Source organism: Mastomys coucha, unplaced genomic scaffold, assembly GCF_008632895.1.
Source record: "Mastomys coucha isolate ucsf_1 unplaced genomic scaffold, UCSF_Mcou_1 pScaffold9, whole genome shotgun sequence".
NCBI lineage: Eukaryota > Metazoa > Chordata > Mammalia > Rodentia > Muridae > Mastomys > Mastomys coucha.
Window position 1 is genome coordinate 22,000,886 of NW_022196915.1, and position 23,047 is coordinate 22,023,932.

At 39.7% G+C, this 23,047-nt stretch overlaps 1 protein-coding gene across 2 annotated transcripts in view; it reads left to right on the plus strand.

Annotated features, from left to right (window-relative positions):
• The window catches only part of Grid1 (glutamate ionotropic receptor delta type subunit 1), a 719,786-nt gene that overhangs the window by 477,068 nt on the left and 219,671 nt on the right, over positions 1–23,047 (plus strand). For both annotated transcript variants that reach the window (XM_031363059.1, XM_031363060.1), the window contains exons 7-8: positions 2,311–2,472; positions 3,985–4,104. In XM_031363059.1, coding sequence (XP_031218919.1) covers positions 2,311–2,472; positions 3,985–4,104 — 282 coding nt within the window. The remainder of the gene's footprint in view (positions 1–2,310; positions 2,473–3,984; positions 4,105–23,047) is intronic.

Sequence of the window (23,047 nt, forward strand, 5' to 3'; positions counted from 1 at the left end):
GATACAGAAATTGTGGTACATTTACACAATGGAGTACTACTCAGCTATTAAAAACAATAAATTTGTGATGATCTCTTACTGGGTATGTTATAGTTCAAAGGGAGAGCTAGTTTGAGCTCATGGACAGGCCTAATATAGCAGATGTTTTTGGTAATCTTTATACTTTTGACTCCAGCTTCAGTTCTGAGGGACAGTTCCTGCTCAAGTTTTTATCTGGGAACCAGCTTCTGTGACATCCATACTAGGATTAATAGGATAGCAAAAGTGCAGGCAGAGAATAATGCTTCTAACAGAAGCAGTTAGGGAAGGGTGGCTGAGGAGGTAGCAGGGGTTCTTCTTATATATAGTATGAGGAGCACTATATTTGGTCTTCTCAGGAGCACTATGAGGTTATCATTGTCTCCTATTTCTCTCCATTTATATGTTTTTCTGAAATAACTTTAGCAGGCTAGTTGCTACTAATAGCAGGCTACTTGCTACAAAAGATAAGTTTGCATACTTTTGTTTAAGTATGCAAAAAAGATCCCTTTGACCCAGTTTGCGAGATATCAATCAGGGGTTCTCCAAAGTTGTCCAAGAGTGGATATTGTCTCTCCCTTGCTCTTCACTTATTCTCTAGTGTGTTTTGTTGTCCTCTTGGGTGTTGAGTGGTCCTGAGGAGAAGGCCTTCAGAACAGCACATCTGTCCTCCATGCTGAGGGCCCTCCTGCTCACCCCCTGCCGAACCCATCCTATCCTTGGATTACAAGGCAGAGGAAGGTTGGCTCCCTCACAACATTGTTGATCTTTAGAGTAGTATTCCAGTTTCTCACTGCCATGTCCCACATGACTTGGGTCTGAAAACAACTGAGGTAGTGAGGGAATGAAGAATGGACAGACACATGTACAGGAAAGCTGGGATCAGGTAGGCTGTGATGGATTGGAACTAACTACCATAACAACCTAGAATCCTGGTGCATTTATTATGTGCAGTACATATGGGGGAGTGACAGTCTGAGTAGGGGAGTTTCTGTAAGCAGGGTACTCTCAGGCTCTAAACACTAGGAGGAGGAAGCTACAGTTGCTAGTTTTTGAACATACTGGTTAATAGTTTGTAAACACTTGTGTTTGCACACACAGCCAACATTTGTAGTTGGGCTAGAGGAAGGCTTAGTTAACTCTAAGTTAGTTAGCAGGCCTGAATTCGGAAAGCTTTGTTAATTTCCCACAGGTCAGAAGCATCGGTCCTTGGCATAGCCATGTCTCTGCTGACAATACAGATTTCTTCAGCACTGTATCTGTTTTTTTTCACATTCACTTGGGGCTTCCTCAGCTCCCCAGACTCATTACTCTCACAAGCCCTGAGATGGAGCCATGTTTCCTCTATGGGCTAGCTTCACTAAAGTTGGCCAACCTAATTTACAAATCCTAGATGCATCTAGGATGGCACTGTCTATCAGACATAGGAATCTCTGCTACTTCTTCATTGCTGTGCCATCACCCAGGCCACTATTCACTCTGGGTCCATTAGTGACTAGGGTGGTCTTGCCTATGTCTAGGTGTAATCACCAGCTTTCTGGTGCATAGCTCCATCTCTCCAAGTCTTTCCTGATGCTTCCCTTTAGCATGTCCAATAAAGCCCTGCATGGCTGCATCATGATCTCTTCTTGATCCTTTCTAATCATATTGTTGCTACCATCATATTGAACCAAGAAGTTAGCTAACCATGACCCTTGGGCTGAAGCTAGCACAGTGTCTATTTTGATAAATGACTACACCCATTTATTTGTGAAACTCCTTTTGTTACTTTCAGGTTTTAACTGTGGTATTAAATAGTTATCAAAAGAGATTATAAAACCCCTGGCACCTAAAGTTTTTACTATGTGGTCCTTTACAGAAAACTTTGGTTGTATTTAAGTCCCTGATGGAGACCTTGATCCTTTATACCTTGATAATTTTACACATTTTGGGCCTCACTTTATCCTACCTATTCTTAACTTCCTGCTCCATTACCTGAATAGGTGATAAACCTGCTTGCAAGCCTTGATCATGGTGCTGATCCCACTGGTTCTCCTTGTTGCTATGTGGATATGCCCCCTACTCCTATTCCTGAGGCAGGTTCGGTGTTCTCCTAGCCTAGCTCCTAGCCCACTTGGGTGAGATGCTGAAAACAAACATAAAGAAAATATCAGGGAGCCAGAGGCTCCTTGCCCACCAAGCTCACAGGACCGGGAAGATACTGTTGCTGTTGGCATCGCCCAGCCTTTTGCTGCTCTCCATTCTTTTGTAATTCAGCAGTGGAGAAAGATTTACCCTCTTCTGTCTTTGTAGATCTCCAATCTCTACCTATATGACAGTGTTCTGATGCTGGCCAACGCCTTCCACAGGAAGCTGGAGGACCGGAAGTGGCATAGTATGGCAAGCCTTAACTGCATACGGAAGTCTACCAAGCCATGGAATGGAGGGAGATCCATGCTAGACACGATTAAAAAGGTATGTATGAGGAAGCACTGTTCTCTAAGATTGTCCAGGGCTCGATACAAGTCCCCCATTGCACTCCCACTTAGTTGGTACAAAGCTATTTTGCAGTGTGTGTGTGTGTGTGTGTGTGTGTGTGTGTGTGTGTGTGTTTATTTGTGAGAGACTGCCTAAGTCTTCTTCAGGATTTTTCTTTTTGTCACTTTTTTGTACCTATATTTAAAAGTGGAGTGAATTGATGTCCAGGGTCATGTACTTCAAATGTCTCCACAAGAAATCTGGCTTCAGAAAGTTAAATGACTTGCCTAAAGTCACAAGTAAAGTCATAGAGTCATAGCTGCCTGTCTTCTGTCTGCTAATGCTCCTTCATGCAAAGTATAATTTTTCAAAAAAAAAAAAAAAGTTATACTAGGTTGTATGGCATGTGCTGTTTACCCAAGATCCCATCATGTGCATATATGTGTGAATGTGTACCCATGTGTACCCATGTGTGTTCATGCATTATGTACATGTGACATGTTTCATATGATTAAAGAGTGGTATTTCAGAGGATGTAATTAAAGTGAATTGGGTAATCCACGGAAGACTTGTTAGAGTGAATAGGCTTTTAGAAGCTTCAACAGAACATTTCAGGAAATCTACAATGCCAGGAACCTTAGCCACAATAAATTATACATGGTTTCAGTTGCAACAAACATATTCCAGTGTTGGGTTAAGTTGGCTGCCACTTAAAGCAGAGCAAGGCCTCTCTGGGCCAATGCAGTTTATGGTACACCCTCTACTCCCTGAGGTCACAGGCAAAATGTCTTGCTAAGAGTCACACCCCAGTCCCACTCTCTGAAAGAGAGAAGGGAGAGGACCATGCTCACAGCTTGCTCAGTCCCACATTGCCTACAGCTCCTGTGAACCCCACTGAACTGTGGAGAGACATGGGACTGGCATGTTTACCATAGCCATTCTGTACAAGGTATTATGCTCTGAAAATATTTTTCATTTGTCTGATGAGATTTATGCTGTGGGTCTGATTGACTTCAGGGTGAAGATGGGAGATGGTCAGCGGTCTGCTCAAGATGGCAGATGTGGCAAAGCCAAGCCCAACTCAGGGCTCATGCTCATACTTGCTGCCTAACCTTAAGGCATGTGTCTGGGCACAAATCCTGTTGACTTTTGACTTACCCCTTGTGTCAGAATAAGTGAAGCCTGCGGAGCAGGTTGCGAAGGCAAAGGTAAAACTTCAAGAGTGTAGAAACGAATACGATCATGTTTTAATTTCATGGCTAGCATAGTACCAGCACATAGCAATTGCTGTAAACACACTGACTGCAGTGATGGCAGGTAAACACCTTATGGATTTCTTCTGTAAGATGAAGGCAGTCTGTGAAGCATTTATCTTGCTCTGATGTCCTGGGACTGCTAATGGCTCTGTCATGGCTCCAGGCACTCATGTCTGTTCCCTTCTTAGTGATTTCATTCTCTACCCCAGAAAACTTTTCCCACATCCATATGTCTTTTCCTTCTCTCTTGCAGGGACACATCACTGGCCTCACAGGAGTTATGGAGTTTCGGGAAGACAGCTCAAATCCCTACGTCCAGTTTGAAATCCTTGGCACAACCTATAGTGAGACTTTTGGCAAAGACATGCGCAAGGTAAGCTCTCTGGTCCTCATCTCCAAGTCCTCTTGCTTCAGTACCACTAAAGGTGGCAACAGATGCAGTGCCTTGGGTCCCCAGCAAAGGCTAACTTGCAGATGCTGCCATTAATGCTGGTGTTTCTGGGGGATGCTGAGGAGGAGCCATAGAGAATTTTCAAGCAGGAAGTACTAATAGCACAAACCTGAGTCCAGCATGGGTCCTTGAGAATCATTCTCTCTTCCTTGGATGAGTAGTAATGGGGATATAGGATTTCAGAGTTGAGAAGTCAGTCTTGCTTCTGAGACAATGTCAGTTGTGGTTGAGGCTGGAGATAGAAGTCATAGCCAGGGTATCTGCCAGACTCAAGGAGTGGGGGACAAAGCCATGGGCAGAAAAAATGAACTGCAGGGATGGTAGGAAGTGGTGGGAGCACTGGAATCCAGGGAGAGGGACATGAGAGATGGAAGGGCAGGATAATGCAAGATATGACTTGGCTTTCCGTCTGATGCAGACATAGGTGCCAGGCCTGAGGGTATTTCCAGTGGAACTGTGTCTTTCTTCTGATGGAGGACTGAGGTGTCATTATAATAATTGAGGGCTTGGAATAGTAACTCAAAAGAGAGCCATAGTCTATGAGCCTATGTGGAGTTTATAATGGGTATGAAGGACAGGCAGAGGTTGCTGCCACATGCCTGGTCTACCCAGCTGCCTTGTGAACTTTTCCAGAAATGTTTTGTACAAGATAGCCATATGCTTGTTGGGGCCAGAGATCATAGTGTTCATGTGCAGGGACTTACTGTTCTGGGAAAGGATGCAAGCATTCATTTATTGGTCTACCTGCAGGCACATGTAACCTTGGCCATATACTTAGGGGCAGATCTCTCCCCAGTGATAATGTTTCAGAGATAGAGGATATTCTTGTGACAATGGGGCTTAACAAATTCTCATCAGAGAGGCCTGGAGCCAAGTTGGGAGCAATGTAGAGGTAGGCAAAGTTTACATGATAATGGGTGGGGGACTTTGTTTTCACTTCTAGAGGATCAGGGAAGGGGGTGAGTGTGTGGAGGGGTGGAGGGAGGAGATCTGCAGAACAGGACAGGGGTGGTGACAGCACATATGGGAGAGTTGACTCTCTGGAGGAAAGGCCAGTATGTCCTAGAGTCCTGGTATAATGAGGACAGTAGGGTCTGTCAGCCATGGTGTGTTGGAAAATGGAGTTATGAGTTGGTCATATCAAGTCTAGGGATGGCTGATACATATAGCTTGATGATATCTTAGAACCTAATGGCTTGTTTGTGGTGCCATTCAGGGGGTTAAATGACCATGCTGTGACATTCAACAGAATTAAAATATGATTGGCAATGTCAAGGGGGTTGAGGCTGGCTTATGATACCTGTAATGGACTGCCCAAAACTGTGATCCTTGGTTGAAGGTTCAAGATGAATGATTGCTACTGGTCTGGGATAAGACTATAAGAAAAAAAAATTTTTTTTTTTTTTTGAGATTTTTGTCTCTTAAGAGGACAGAAGGAAAGGGAGCTCATTTAGACACTCTGCTTTGATTGCAGAGTATGGCTGTCTACTGAAATCACCATTCACATCACCACCATGCATAGTTTTGTGTCCTTACCCTTGAGTGCTTTTCTGAGTTCAGGACTGTAAAGCCTTGTCTAATGTCTCCTTCAGTATTTCTTGGCTGATTCCTTTAACTCAGTCCCAACTCTGAGGTGCCCATCGGGTGTGGAATGTTGGCAGTGGTCATCTACTTCTTCCTCCTAGATGGCTTAGACTCAAGCTCTGTAGACCCCATGCCTATGCTTTGCTGGGCCCTTCAGGTCCTGGAATGAGGGGGAAGTACTGTGTCACTTGCTCTTCATTTCAGGTGTCTGGGCTTTCCATGTTGCTACGGCAACACTCTTCAAAAAAAAAAAAAAATCCTGAAGCCTGCTGGAGCTGGAATATCACAGTTCTAAGGAGCTTCTGAGCAGGAGGTCTAGATGTAATTGAGTTGGAAGGAAAGCTGATTTTCAAGTGGGCTTTATTTTTCAATGTATTCTTTTGTCATTTAAAAATTTGCCCTTACTAACTGCATATTTCAGTTGTTATCTGTCTGCCTAGCAGCTTATCATAGAGAGCAAGAAGCTATGTGGGAGGCAAGGAATAGTATTTATTATAGCAAATGTCTGCTATTATGGCCCGGATACATACAAGAGAGATGGGATGGGCTTCAGAAAGAAGCAAGAAGAGCAGATGAAAAGTGGGTCCTGGGGCATAGGACACCTTTTGAAGGGAGAGAAGGGCTTCAATGCACTGCTAGAAAATAGTAAGAAGTCAGAATACCTTAAGGAATATGATAAAGAATATTCACATAAGGGTCAAAGTAACTGAGACTGGGTGTAAGATTTGAGGATAGTTTTAGGATGCTCAGAGCAACACAGTGGCAGTGCAAAAACTGGTCCTCTATGGAACCCCATAGACGATGGTTTTCTGTGATCTCTTACCGTACATAGCCACCAGGAGAACCAAGTGGAAAGATGGCTGTGTGCTGGTTTTTGGATGAGGTTTGGGCTTCCCTGCCAAGATGATGCATACCACATATATTTAAATTGAAAAGCAACAACAGCAAATGAAAGCTAACAGAAACCAAGTAGTTTTCTGAAGATGGAAACCAAAAGGAATCGTCTCAATTAGGGAACATATAGATATTTTTCCTAAACTAAGTACCCTTGGAGAGACATCTCTGGAGGGTGAGTCACCCTCATGCTTTAGATTAAGTGCCATTTAGGAGGCTGTGGCTACTCAGCCCCTGTGTCGGAAGGAGTGGGTGATCACCTTTTGCTGTAAAGTGCTGAGCAAATACTGATTAAATTATCTCAACCAGGAAGAACATTCTTGTTGAGGGAGCAGTGGATGGCAAAATTAAAAGTCTATGTGATGGTTCACAGGGAGCCTACTGACAAGTGTTAATCTGTTACTTGGAGCTGTTTGGCCTGCATCTGCCACTGGGGGCAGTGTTTGCAGGAAAATCTCTTCCCATGGTAGAGGAGAGAGTTGATTTGTTTGGAGGGCTTCCATTCTCCAACCTATTAGTGGCATGCTTTTTCAGGTCTCAGAACTGTTAAAAGTCCACAGATTTCTACCTGCTTTGATTCTCTTTGCTCAAACAGAAAGGATTCCAAGGATGGACTGTCCTACTAGGTAGTCAGCACAAATATCCTTAGGTTATAACATGAGCAGGACCAGATATGTTGGAGGCCAGCTACCATAAAATGTCCCAAGATGGGAATATATGGAAACTGCTTGGCATTGAACAGGGAACATAACAGAAACTATTAAACATCTACTATATACAGGGATACATTATGTATATTGCCTTACTGATGCCAAGGCTTCCTAGTCCTGGGTCTTCCTAGTCCTGCCTTTGCCGACTTTCAATAGTCCCTTTCCTTACATGGCCTTTCTTAAGATAAACTTGCATCCTCAGAAAGTTCTTCTGTGAAACAGAGGAGCCAGGCAGAAGAATTATTCTGCTGGACTCTTAGCATTGAGAGCATTCCTATTTGTTTAATCCATCACCTTCACACATCTGAAGTCACGATTCTTTGGGTGAAGAACAAACAGGACATAGCTTACTGCCTCATAGTTTTATGGACTATAGAAATTTGTCTCACATAGTGACAAAACTAAAAGCCAGAGATATGCATCAGACCAGTGCAACCCTAAACAAGTGTGTCTGGGATTACTAAGTTTAGTGTGCCAGGGCTGTGCCCAGCTTTTCTTGTATGCCTTGGATCAGATGCCCACTGTTTAAAACAACTGAGTTTTAAGAACTTCACTTTTATATGCGTTTTTGTATTGGGAATGGTATTGGTGTGTGTGTGTGTGTGTGTGTGTGTGTGTGTGTGTGTGATCAATGAGAGATGGTAAACATGGATATTAGATTGTGCCCTGCACCCCAAGCATGATTTTCCTGGATTGTGACACCAGTTAAATCCCAGAAGGGCCATTTTCCATTACCTGATCACTAAGATTGCTTGCCCTTCTGTATCCTAATGACACTGGTGTGGGGCCTTGGTTTCTGCTGTTAAAACAGGGTCCCCTGTATGGCAGGATGCTGGGAAATGTGCCCACTGCCTACAGATGCTTTGAACTTCATTTCCATGGGTGGCAGCAACTTGATTAATTGGCTCAGTGGAGGGCAGTGCATTTCCTGGGAAGAAGGGTGGGGAAGTGGGAGGAGCATGGGAGGAGCTTCCACACAGCCTGTGGGGTTTGCTTTAAGACTTATGCACTAGGATTAAGGAGACCCTGCGGTAACATGGAAGAACTTGAAAAGAAAATTGAATAAGGACCAAGAGAGGTGGAAGAAATGTTTAGCTCAGTGGCATTTGAGCTTTTCTCTAATGGGAAGTCTGGTTACCCAGGCTTTTCCTGGGACCTGAAGATATCAGGCCCCTATAGAGGACACAGGTTGTGGTTACAGCAAGCATTTGGGCAGGAAGATCTGTGCCTCTTTTTACACTAACTTCTCTCTGTCCTTCACATTCTGCAGTTTGATGTACACCTTTCTTTGTTTCTTTTTTTGTTTCTTCTTTTGTTCCTTTCTTGATTTCTTTGTTTCTTTCTTTCTTCTGTCTTTTTTTAAAAAGTAAAAATCATAGACTAGAAAACTTTAAGATCTGTGGCTGTGCTGGTGCTTGGAAGGCTGAGGGAGGAGAGGGGAGAAAGAGAGAGAGAGAGAGAGAGAGAGAGAGAGAGAGAGAGAGAGAAACAGAGAGACTGAGAGACATACTGAGAGAGAGACAGAGACAAAAGAAGGAGGAGCAAGGGGAGGGTAGATCCTTCTTGAATTTGAGGCAGAACAGTTTTGAGATTCTGCCCCTCCCCCTAGTCCTTTCACTGCAGTCTCCCCTAAGCCAGAACATTACTCCACTCCCACCCATCCCTTCCTGCTGACCTGGGCCTCCTGACTCTCCTGACTTCAGGTTCTACTACTTATCCTTGACTCAACGCCAACCCTACCCCACCCCTAGCCCACTCCATTCTACCGACTACCTGGAGATGAAAGGGTTTAATTCTCCTTTACTGTTTCATGCTGCTGCTCTTATCTTCTTTGTCAACTCCAGTTCTTTATAAATGCTTGGGGTAGACAGGAGTCAAACAGCCCCGCCCTGGGATGATGTCCCTGGGAGGATCTTGTGGGTGCTGATAATTTACAGAGTGTTAATTGCTGATCGCACAGTGATTGCCACACCATAGCCTTCCAGTTCTCCCCGGGCTCCAATAGACATCGTTAGCATTCTGTCCCAATCTATAACATGGCATTATAATTTATCCTCTATTCTCAGAGTTCAGAAGTAGTTCCGAGTTGTAAGGCCAATTTGAAATGGCACTTAAGAGCCAGACTAACTCCTGTGACAAAGCTGACTAGCCTTGACCTGGTGGTTCTCCAGGGGCTGGTGGCAGGAGCCTGGGAGTGAGTACAATACAGGGCGATAGCTCTGTGCTGAGTTGGGGCTCAGGGTCTAGCCTAAGCAATGTACTGTACAAAGAAGGGGGAGAAAAAGGAAGAGGAGGAGGAGGAAGAAGAGGGAGAGGAGGAGGAGGTGGAGGCATAGTCTAGCAGATTAACATTCTTGCATTGTATATCCTAAGTAAAATGTCAACTCTTCTGAGCCACTGTGTGTGCCAGAACTGCTTTTGACAGAGTAGCGAACCAAAACAGACACCACAGCTTCATCCCAATAGAGACACAAGGAGAAGAGGCAATTAAGTCTTTTATTTTAAGTAACATTTCATCAGTGGGTGATCATTTAAGGCAGAAGGCTTTGGACATGTAGATAAGTGAAATGAAGGATATAAGAGTATACTAGAGTCTTGAAACTAAGAAATAAAGACCATTTGCAATTTTGGTCCATTTTGTTTGTAGGTTTTTGTGGGTCTGTGCCCTGGAGGCTTTTCACGGAGCTCTCTGGCCCAGCCAGTGTGAGGGTCCAGGTGAAGGGGAGAGAGCAGGGAGGGGGGATTGCTTTAGCTGCCTCTGCTGGTGTTGCAGCCTCCACCTCTGTCTCCACCGCTGCCTGAGCAGTAGGAGGCTGACTAGCCAGTGAGGGGTGCAGGGAGCTTCTGGCAGCATTTTCTGCAGAGTTACAGCTCTCATGACAGAAGCTCTCAGATGATGAAGTAGTTCTCACATGCGTTTATTCCTTAGGGATAGGATTCTTACATACAGTTTTGGGGTGGGTCAGGGTCTGACAGCAGGTATTTCACATTGGGTTGGTCTAAGAGCTTGAGGATACCTTATCTACATGTGGGAGGGCTTGGGATGCTGCTCCTACATGACTGATGGCCACAAACCTCTCTGGAGGAGAGGGCTCTGTGGGGGGCTATAGGTATGTGACAGGAGCCTTGGGACCAGGGACAGGCAAATTGTCTACTGTCCCTGCAGGGTCACTGGAGTTTCTAGCTTTAGCTCAACCGGGAACCGGGATACCTTTATATAGGGTTACAGAAAGTGATAGGTATATTTTACCAAGTTGTGATTTATTATATATTCATTTTATGTTCTGTCTTTCCTATTTAGTGGTATTTTGTGAATGTTTTCTCATTTCTTAAATTGTTCTTTACAAGTATAATTTTTAAAAATGAAAATTTATCACTAAACTTATGGTAAACTATCATTTATTTATTTAATTTTTCATAGGATGATATTACCAAGTTATTATACAATGGTGTCATAACAAACATAAAATACATGTGATTTTAAATTACATGTATATTTGTTTCTTTTCTTTTTATGTATGTTTTAAAAAGTGAATTTCCTAAACCTAGAATAATGATTATTTTGATGTACTTCATACATATTTTCAAGTCAATTAAGGAAGAACTTAGTAATTTTCACATTCATTCCTATAGAAATCTGTGCTATAATCCTATGCTCAAAAAACTCAGTGATGCATTAAATGTTTGCTAATTTAGTAGCAATATAAAGATAAAGCTACTAAATTTATCTTATGAAATATAGTTAAAATATAATATTTGATCATGTATATTCACATTTTAAAAGTTATTTCTAAAATCTTTTACTCATTCATATGAGGGAAACTTTCTTGTTAACTCATTACAAAAACTCAAACTCATTCAAAAAAAGGGAATCAGCAGTTATTTATGTCAGATATTTGTCTCAATAAATTGCTTGCTTTAGGATTAAAAAATACCTGTAAATAAGAGACACTTAGAGTTTGATGTGGTTGAATACTTAGATTTCTTCAATCAAGTAGTTATTCCAAATTGATAATTTTATCCAATTTATAGACATGATTCTATTTACCTAAAACTTCTACTTATTTTTATAGTTTGATTTTCTTTTTAAAAATTTAATCAGGATAGGTTTTGGAGCATGATGACATGGCTCAGCTTTGTAGTTCTCACCACATTGCTGCCATCATCCTGTATACAGAGCATACTTGAATGACCATCTCATCCCACGCTCTTCTGAGTTTGTGTAGCTCTTCATTGTTGATACTTTAAATTTTGGTAGTCTTATTCTCTTCTTCCAGATTAAATTTACTTTATTTATTCACATTCTTGGATGTGCTTGTCTGCAGGTAACCAAATGGCCCTCTCCAGTGCTGTGAATAGCAAGGCAGGCCTCCCTTGCTTTAGAAGTAGCCTGGAGCTAAAGCAGCTTTCAGGCTTTCCCAGTTCAGCCATGTAGTGCTCCGATAAAAGGTTCTAGTCTTTCACACTTTTTCCATTTGACCATTTTCAGGACATTGTCTTTATTTTGCTTAGAGTTTGGGGATGGCTCTGCCAGTTCCAAAGGCGGCAGCCTATGGAAGAAGTCACTTTTGATGGGTGTGAAGTGCTCCCCAGTGTTGTTCTGGTGTCTGCTTCTCTACCATGATGATCTGGGCTGTCTTCCGCCTCTGCACAGACACTTAGGCTTTCCTGCTCCAGTGTTTTGTGTTCTGCTTTCAGTAAGCTTGTGCTTCCTTCGCTACGAGGGCAAAAGACAACTCATTTTTTTCTCGATATCCAGACAGAACACAGACGGGAGAGTCCTCTGATCTAGCTGTGGGTTGAGAACACTAGCTTTGCTATTTGCAACTATTTTCCCCCAGTTTCTAGAGTTCATCACATTATTTTTCTTATTTACTTCACAGAAATTCTTGGAGAATTCAACACTTAAGGCTCTACATAGTGTTTGCAAGCAATTTAAAAAATAGATGTTGGGACAGCTGCCATTTCATCCTATTCTACACTGACAGTCTCCCTTTAATCCTCCATGAGACCTGATTAAGGTTGTTAAATTTCATCCCTTCCTTGCAGAAAACTAGGTTTGCTTAATCACTTTTGCTATGTCCTAATTAATGGATTTATGTTGTTTTCCCGACTGACCAGTTCCTTGTGTTTACTATGATTTTTAAGCCTAACACAGGAAGGGCTAGATAATTTATTTTTATGCTTGCATGTTTTACAATGTTTTCTCTCAAGTAGAGCTACGTCTGAATCCTGGTTGCTTTTCTAATGGAAACAGAAGCATAAACACACAGAGAAATATGCCTACATCTTATGTGTAACACAGTGGGCTTTCAGAACATGGCATTGTCACTAACATTCTGAACCCTACCCAGGATGTCTGTAGCAACCTGAGGAATCTTTTTTGTGTCCCTTTCTATTTACTACATCTGCCACTGATCCTCCTGTTGTTTTCTACAAGCCTTAGTTTTATAGTTTACATTCTGTCAGATCCTCTCTGATGTCTTAATTGACTTCCTATGTGAAGCATATTCATGGGAGCCTTTGTTATCATCATAAGTACTGTTGGGCCATTCCTTATTATGCTTGAAGTGAAAGTTTTATTACAGTTCAGATATAATGAGGCAAACAAACAAAAAATAACCCTACTACATTATGAAGATTATCTTCATAGGTTCCAAGAGGAGAGGGGATACATGCCATTAAAGGGTCACATGAGGAAGTATGGGTGTCTCTGAGGACAGAGACAACATGGAAATCTGACAGTACTATTTCAAGATATATTTGGGTGATCTTGGATTTTTGCTTTGCATTAACAATTAAAAGTCATATGTTCATTTTTTTTTTACAAGAAATTGGGTTCATGACTAATGTGTGTGCTGGATAGTTTTATGTCAGCTTGAAACAAATTAAAGTCATCTGAGCAAAGGGAACCTCAATTCAGAAAATGACTTCATAAATTTGAGCTGTAGGAAAGCCTGTAGGATGTTCTCATAACTAGTGATTGATGGGAGAAGGCCCAGACCCTTGTGGATTGTATCATCCTTGGGCCCGTGGTTCTAAGCTTTATAAGAAAGCAGGCTGAGCAAACCATGGAGAAAAAGCCAGTAAGCACACCCTCCATGGCCTATACATCTGTTCCAACCTCCAGGTTCCTGCTTTGTTTTGAGTTCCTGTCCTGATGCCCTTCAATGATGAATAGTGATGTGGAAGTGTAAGCCAAATAAATCCTTTCCTCCCCAGTTTGCTTTCTGGTGATGGTGTTTCATTACAGCAACAGTAACTCTAACTAAGATTGCACTGACTCTTGATCAATGTAGGATACATTAACATCTTGACAATACAGAGCAATTAATAAATTAATGAATATACTGTACTCCTCAGTTTATCTACAGCTTCTTTAATTTCTCTCTGGAAATTGAAGCTTTTATGATAAGGATCTAGACTCATTTTATTTGATTTATTCCTAGATCTCGATGCTTGTTAGTACATTATATGTAGCAAATATTCCAATTTCTTTTCTACTAATGTTTAGTATGTGAATAGGAATTTATTTGGTTTCATGCATTCATTTTCTTTCTGTTACATTATGTTTGTTGATTTATACTAAAAAATTGCCTATATATCATTTGGATTCTCTAAATACACAATTATGCTGCCTAGTGAGTGTTTCCTTTCTTGGGTGAAGGGGGTATATTACAGATGTCTACTTTAGAGCTAAGCAGCCCATATTCTGTTATTCTCTGCAAACTGACCAGTTGTGGGTCTCTGTATTAGCACCTTCTTTTACAGAGAATCTTCTTTGATGAGCCTTTGAGAGCTACACTAATCTATGGGTATAAACATAAAAATATAACATTGTATCTATTACCCAATTTTGTTATTGTTCATTGTTTGGATAAAGATTATTTCCTTAGATTCCCAATTTTCTCATAGTTTAAAAAATTATGATTCAGTCTTACATTTGGCCAAAGACAGTTTGAGTCTATCAAGGTGATTATAACATTGTGAACTTTTTATTGTTTTTTCCTGGTAGCATGATAAGTTACATTGATTCTTTTTTCCTTTTTTACTGCTGCTCATTTATCTTTTCTGTGTCAGCCATTCGACACTACTTGATGATTTAAAACAGGCTTTAGTAATTGCTAAGACTATTGTACTCTAATTTCTCTTCCATTTCAGAATATTGTTTGAACTTTTATGTTTAGGTTCTGATAGATTCAGGGCAGTCAGCATGAGTGAGTTTCCCCCAATAGCCCCACTCAGTATCAGTGTCGCTCAATAACAGAACAAATATATCAGCCTGAAAACAACCTATAGATCTGATTCAGAGCCACAGTCTCCCAGCTTCATATGTTTGTGTGTATTCACAAGTTTTTATTCTATGCAGTTTCATCATGTTTTAGGCGATGTGTCCACTACCTCAATCAAGACAGAATAATCTTTTGATCATTAAGATCCTTCTCATTGCTCATTTATGCCACATCTTTCTTCATATGCTTCTGTCCTGTGTATATGCATCAAGCCAGTGATTCATATATATTCTTCATTTCTAAAGCTTTGCAATTTAAGAAAAAGTTACATAAATTGAATCATACAGTATTATAATTAAAATTCTATAACTAGCTTTTCAATCGGTTCAATCGGTGTCATTTCCGAGAGATTCATCCCATTTGCTTCATTCATCAATGGTTTTATTGTTTGGTTGTTCAGTGCCTTTCTAAGAGTTAATGACTCACCCACTGTTTGTTTAGCCTTTGACCTCTCAGACCCTAGAGGACGCCTAGATTCTTAGCAATGGTGGCCTCTTCAGAATGAAGCAGTTAAGAAGCTATGTGCAGGTTGTCTAGGATAAATGCACAAGAGGATGATAACGCAGCATCATGTGGCGATTGTGTGTTGAGTGCAATGAGAACAACTGTTCTTCTGAGTAACTGCTATTCCATACTCCAGCCATGCAAGATGAGAGCATCTCCTCAGCCTCGGCGGCCTTTGGTGTTACCACTAATGCTCAGCTTATAATTATGAAGAGGCATCTTGCTGTGGTTTTGATTTAACTTTTGGTTCCCTTAATGACTAGGATATTCAACAATTTTGATGTGCCTGTTTGTCATCTGAATAATTTTTGAAGTTAAATGTCTGTACAAATATTTAGCCTTTTTTTCTAAGTGGATGACTGATTTTGTACTATTAAGTTTATTAGTTCTTTATGTATTCCAGATTTTAATTGTTTTTTGGCTGCATGGCTTACAAGTACTTTATCATGTTTTCTATTTGTCTTTACATTTTCAGTCAAGGTATGTGTATGAAACACATTTGAATTTTTATGAAATTTAACTTTTCAAAATTTTTCTGATAGAGCTCACACTTTTGGTGTTATACTAAGAATTTTTGCTTGTTTTTGAGTCGGGCTTTCTAAATATATCCCTGGTTCTCCTATCATCATCATCTTCGTCGTCATCGTCATCATCATGTCGTCATCATCGTCGTCGTCATCGTCGTCCTCCTCCTCCTCCTCCTCCTCCTCCTCCTTCTCCTCCTCCTCCTCCTCCTCCTCCTCCTCATCATCATCATCATCAATGATTTGGTTTTTTGAGACTGAATTCATTTCTATAGGACTGGCTATCCTGGAGCTAGCTCTGTAGACCATGCTACCCTCAAATTTACAGAGATCTTGCCTGAGTCTCTTTCTTGATTGCTAGGATTAAAAGCATGTGCCACCATATCAGAAACCCTAAGTATTCTTGACTATTCTTATAATCTAAAGATGTTTTTCTAAATATATTCACATTGTATGCATGTAATTCTATCTATCTATCTATCTATCTATCTATCTATCTATCTATCTATCTATCTATCTATAAGCCATCTATTCATCCACCCATCCATCCATCCATCCATCCATCCATCCACCATGTGTGTGTGTGTGTGTGTGTGTGTGTGTGTGTATACCATGCTAATATATATACTATGTTAATGCTGTTATCCACTTGGAGCTACTAAATTATAAAATTTAGGATGAGGTTTTTGTTTTGTATCTTCACCATCAACTGTTTAAAAGGCTACTCCATCCTCCACTGAGTTATCTTCGAATTTTCCCATAAATCATTAGGCATGTTTGTATGTGTTTATTTTTGGACCTCTCAGTCTGCTTCATTATCAATATGCCAGTGCCACAGTGTCTCAATTACTGTAGCTTTTGTACATTATTGGTTCATATTTGCCATAGTAAAGAATTGTGTTCAAAGTCCATATGATATCATCAAGCTTTAATTTTCCTTAATTGTACTATATTTGTCTGTTTTTAACATTTGGGTAATGTTAGAGCCATAAAATATGTTTAAAACCTTCATTTGTCTTCCATCTTACAGAACATGCTATGTAGAATCTGTTGAAATTATTTGGATGTTGGTTAAAAATCTTCAGCGAAGCCATTTGCAGCCTGGAATTTTCTTTTTCAGGGGCTTTTAAATTAGAAAGCCAGTTGGTAGTCAGTTCCATGATGGTTGAATTTTGGTTGAAGTTACATACATAGACACATTGAAATTTTCTTCTAAATTGTTAAATTTATATATAAAGTTTTTTGTATCATTAAGTATGTATAGCATGTGTAGTGATATCTCGGGGTCTTTCCTGTTTTTGTATAGTCTTTCTATTTTTCGGTGTTATTAATTTATCCAGAAGATTTAATTTTTTTAGGATACTTTTTAAATTATACCCACCCAAACCTTTAAATTATTTATAATTTATTTTGTGTATGTGCGTGAGATGTGTGCTTGTGGGGTTAGTGGACAACTTGTGTAAGCCAGTTCTCTTTTCACTAAGTGGGGTCTGGAGACTGAACCCCAGTAGGTGTGTTTACCTGCTGAGCCACCTCACACCTTTATTATGCTTTGGAAGAATTATTTCATTTTTTTATTCTATTGTTTCTCCATTTTCAGTTTTAATACTTTCTACATTTTTAGCTATTGCTTTTTAATTTTGCCCATTTTTGGCTTACTTTGTTTTCCCTTTTCCTGATTTCCTAAGAGAGAATCTTCTATTATTTGAGACAGATGGTATTTTTGTAGTGTAAGCTTTCGTGCTATGTATTTTCCTGTATCACAACAATTTTAAGCTGGGTTTCATTCATCTTAATATGCTTTATTTCATTTGTATTCAGTTCTATGTATTCTATAAATTTCCATTGAGACTTCTTGTCTGGCGCATGGATTACTTAGAAGTGTAATGTTAATTTTCATAGCTTAGGGATTTTCATCTCTTCTTTGTAGTATTGAATCCTTTTCACATTCTATTATGATGTAAGTGGCTAACCTGTGTCATATCAGTTCTTCAAAACTCATTGAGTTAGTTTAATGATCCAGGACATGGCATATACGGTGAATATTCAATAAGCACTTGAAAAAGCATATGCCCAACAGGAAATTTGTGGGGGTTCTTTCTGCCTATGTGGTTTGGCAGCACTGACTGACTGAATTGTTGAGAATATAAATAACCCTATTCACTTCTTTTGGTCAGATGCTATGATGGGTAGTTGTGTTCCTTACCCATACTTATGAATGTGTCACTTCCACTTCTCAACTCTATTAGTGTCTGCTTCATGCACTTTGAGGATCTGTTGCTGGGAGCCAGTCCCAACTGGGGTGTTTCTTCTTCCTTGTAGGTTCTTCTTGAGGCAGCAGAGAGAGAAGAGCATAGGCAGGGGTAAGACTCAGTCTTACGATTTCTGGGGTAAGACTCTGTCTTATGATTTCTGGGGTAAGAGTCTGTCTTACGAGATATTTAGAGTTGCTATATAATAAAAGTTTACTTATCTAATAAGTTACTATGCTATTGTAGCTGACCTGCCTTCTGTGATCCTCTGAGGCCAGAGGATCTATCTCAGCAGGAACTGCTGGGCTCTAACTTTTCAGCCTGCTAGTCGGAAGTCGCAGGAAAAGAAGACACTTAGAGAAGTGATTATAGAGTTTATTACTAAGTTGTAAAGAGTTTCCTATGAAAGCTATCTAAGGGGAAAATTGAAAGGATCCTAAGTGGGGAAAGGGAAAAATTCTCTAAGTGGGGAAAGGGAAAAGAATCTACTCTATCTAGCTCCACCTCATCTCTTTGTCCCCAGTACTTACACATCTTCCAGAAAACATGATCACATGTTACAAAGTTCATCACCAAACATCAAATCATAAATTGAAATAGAAGTTTACAACAGCAAATGTTTACAAGCATATCCATTAGGAGTAATTATCTAGCTAAACATCTATCACCGGTCTCAGCCCCACAGGTTCACTGAAGGTTTAAGATAATACCTAAGTTTTAAGTGAGGTTTTGTATAGATGAACCCACTCAATATTTTATCTTCTGTCCTAGCACCTATAATAAATTGTTAGTCCCCCTTTTATGGACTTTAACAACCTCTTGGAATGTGCTCTGAGTAGGAGAAAGTCTGGTTACCATCCTAGAGCAATTACCTGCTGACACTTGGAAGATTGGCAGAGTTCTCATCGCAGTTTTAACTATTAGAAAAGGGCCCAATAGCAGTCCCGTTTAAAAGAGCTTAATAATCACAGATAAAATTTTAGGAATTCTTATAGGATCATCATTAAGACTTAAGTCATCTATTTGTCTATATAGCATCATTACAAGACAGTACATCTTCATGGATATGCAGAGATCTGCTCTAAAGGGGTGTGCTACTACTTAGTGATTGTTATATTTGTTTAATAATAACAAGAAAAGCATATTAATAGCAAGAATCTTTCCTAAAATTAGTCCCTCACAGCCTTGCTTAATGAGGGTGCACCTGTCGCAGATTATATAATAATCCGAAGCAGGCATTCAGAATAATCATCTGCTAGTTATTAGCTTGTCCTATTATGGCTCCTGACAATCTGTTATTTACCATATGGATGTGGTCTCATCAGATTGTTAGGTCTTCCTTGTAGATTGACTCTTTGAAGTTTGCAGAATATCCTACTTTCTTTCTGGTAATTTTCTTCATCTGGTACCACAATAGACACATCTCCTTCAAAAATTCATTTCATATGATATGTCTTCATATTATTTGGCTTTAAGCCATATTTGTTGTTGTATTTAATGTGCATTTTTTGTGGGCAGCATATATTTGAATACTTGCTAAATCCACTTTGATAATATATGCATCTATTTTTTTTACTTATCAGCTATTTTTATTAGATATTTTCTTTATTTACATTTCAAATTTTATCTCCTTTCCTCATTTCCTATAAATATATTTAATGAAATAGTTTAAAAATTTATTTTAAATATATATAATAGAAAAACCAAACAGGAGGCTTATCCCTGGAGAAATCCGACTCTTTCTCTATCAGCAGCCATTGATTATCTAGAGCTCTTTATTCTGGGGCAAAGCCTTGTAAAATTTCCCCAACCTGACTCGGCAAGTCTATAGCTATTGCCATTATCTAGGTCTTGTTTAGGCAACAATACTAAAGAGATTTTGTGGATGCAGCTTCCTTGTCAACCCTAGAAGAAACTCCTATGCAGCAGGCATCTTCATCTTCTGATCCTTACAATCTTTTCACACATTTCCATGACTTTCCCTGAGCCACAGGTGTAAGGATTGCATCATAGATGTGTCAATTGGTGTTGGGCATCCCATGGTTAGTGATTCTCGGCATTTAAAATTTATTAAATTTTTTATCATTTTCCCACTCTCCTTTCTTCCTTCCAAGCTCTCCCTTGTTCTTTTCTTCCAACTCATCCCCCTGATCTCCCTCTCAAATTGACAGCCTCTGTTTTTATTATTATTGCTGCATATATTTATGCATCAATTGTAACATTTTTTATATATAAATCTTGTTGGTGCATGGTTCAGTATCTGCCCCAGTGGTTTACATTAGCAAATGAAAGATACACACATAGCCTTTATATTTTGATATGCCTTAATCAGATCAGTGGCTGGGCCACTGCTTAACCTCCATGAAGTTATCCACGTCCTGCTGATAATCCCGAGTTATTACTTACTAAATCCCATATTCTATCTTGGCTGCCCTGGACCTAGTCGGGCAGCCCTCTTGGGCCTCTCTCCCCCAGCTCCTTCACATGGTTGCCATGCCTCTCTGTTCTGCACTATACTCAGGCATAGCATCTCATCTCTCCTTCTCCCTCACAGTGGCTCTCCTCTTCCTTTTTCTTCTTTCCCTCCCAAGCCCAGGAAATTCTCAAGTCCCACTTCTGTCTGCTCTGCCCAGTCATTGGTCATTGGCATCTTTATTTACCAATCAGAACCAACTGGGGGCAGGGTCTCTCAGTGTCTTACATGCAGACACTCTTGTGAGCAGTTTTGGGGAATGTAATTAGCATTTGTGGTACAAACAGCTGCAATTAGTACATAACTATAACCTTCTGAGTTCATTTATTGTTGCTCGTGTATATATAATTTTAAGCCTGACCAGTTGGTAATAGAGAAACAATTAGAAGCTTTATCTTTGAAAGACTAATTGTCCCTTCTCAGTAGTAATTCTTTGCCTGTAGATTTTTGTGTAGGGGTAGGGTAAAATGAGATTTTTCTCTTCCACATTAACATGTCTGCCGGTGCTGTTATTGCTCAGGGCTCGTTTAGACAGCCTGATATTGTTGAGCTATATCATATGCATAGCTTCCTGTCATTTCCAGGAGATACACTCTCACAGCATATGTCTTGGTCCTTTGGCTCTTACAATCTTTCTGCCTCTAATTCCCCAATGGTCCTTGAGCCTTAGGTGCAGGAGTTGTGTTGTAGATCTATCTGTTGCATCTGAGCATCCCATGATCCTTGTGGGATGAAAGACCACCAAAGACTTTCTCCAATTCTCTTCACTCTGTTGGTTGTTTATTTTGTCATACAGAGCTTTATAATAAAAATGTATTTGCTAATCTTGCTATTATTTCCTGAGCTATTGGAATCCTACTATCAAAGTCATTACCTCTTCTTAGATTTTAAAGTGCTTCCTTTATGGTTCCACTATAGTTTCTCTAGTGGTTCTCAACCTTCCTAATGCTGTGACCCTTTAGTGCACTTCCTCACGTTGTGCTGAATTCCAACTATAAAAGTATTGCGTGGCTACTTCATAACTGTAATTTTGCTACTGTAATGAATTGTAATGTAAATATCTGATATGAAGGATATATGATATGCAACACATTAAGGGGTAGTGACCCACATGTTGAAAACTGCTGCTCCAGGAGTTCTAAAGTTTCAAGTCTTTCATTGAGGTTCTTGGTCCATTTGAGTATATAATTAAATAATGTCATATGCAATGCAAAATTGTATATATACATATGTATACATACATATGTACATACACACACACATATATATATGTGTGTATATACATACACACAAACACACACACACACACACACACATATATATATATATATATAGTTTCCTTAGCATTACCTTTCTAGGGGGCTCTTTTTGACATTATATTTTTGGCACCACTGTCAGTAATTAGGTTATAATATCTGTATAGACTTATTCTGGTTTTTCAATTCCATATGTCTGGATATCTCTTTTGGTTGTGTTGCAAAGCCTCTTTATTGTTGATTTTAACCAGGACGACTTTTGCCTATTTGTAGTCTTTTGCATGACCATAAGGATTTTACATCTAAGATTTAGAATTTTGAAAGGTACTACTACATTTACTTAATAAAGTAGTATTCAATCAATATTCTCTGTGTTGTGTTTTCTGTCCAGTTATTCTTTATTCTTTCTTTATGTTCTGATTCACCATATTTTTGAATTTTCCTCTTGCTGTTTTCCAAGGATTCATATTTTAAAATTAGATTTCCTTACATCTTTTATCTTATTCATATAGACTTTCACAGAGTTTTTAATTATTCACAGAATTGTTTCCAACATTAGCCCCTTTTAAACTCCACTTCTTTAGTCTCATTGTGTCCTTTGGTTAATTTGTACATTTATTTTAAACGGCATAAGATATTGCCATTATTTTTAACTATCATTATTCAGTTACTATTTAATTATGTTGCCCTAGATATTCACTTTTTAAAATTATTCTTACTCCTTCTTCCACCATATCCAAGTGTGAACTACAGATGTTGTCCCTGAAAATACTGTCTTCTTTTTCCTTTCTTCCGGTTTCCCTTTGATACCACTATCTACTGAAGAACTCCCCGTAGGGTTTCTTCCCATGCAGGTTTATTCTTCAGTGCAGCCTATGCCCTTTGGTGTGATCTTTCTAAATGCATCTGTGTTCTACACTCGATGGTGAAGGCTATCTTCAGTGAGTGTAGAGTTCTCAGTTGATGTTTTCTTCCCCACGTTTCTAAGCTATCACTGTCCTTTCTGTGATTCCACTCCTCCTTGTGCTTCCATCCGTCATTTCTCATTTGAAGGTAAGCAGTGCCTTCCTCTCCAGATGTTATTAAGTTTTCAGTCATGGTGCAATGCCTAGGTGTCATTTTCCTTTTATCTCACAAATGTAGGATTAATGTGATTAATTGATTCTTCATATTGAAGTTCATTAGTACTTTTGTACGGTTTTCAGCCTTAGCGCATTACTTTTAGTGTAGCCTTCTTCCTCTCTGTAACTCTGGTTACATAGGCAATGTTTATTCCTCACCTCATGCTGACATTTTTCCCTTACTCTTTTTTTTCTTAGATATTTTCTTTATTTACATTTCAAATGTTCTCCCCTTTCCTGGTTTCCCCGTCTGAA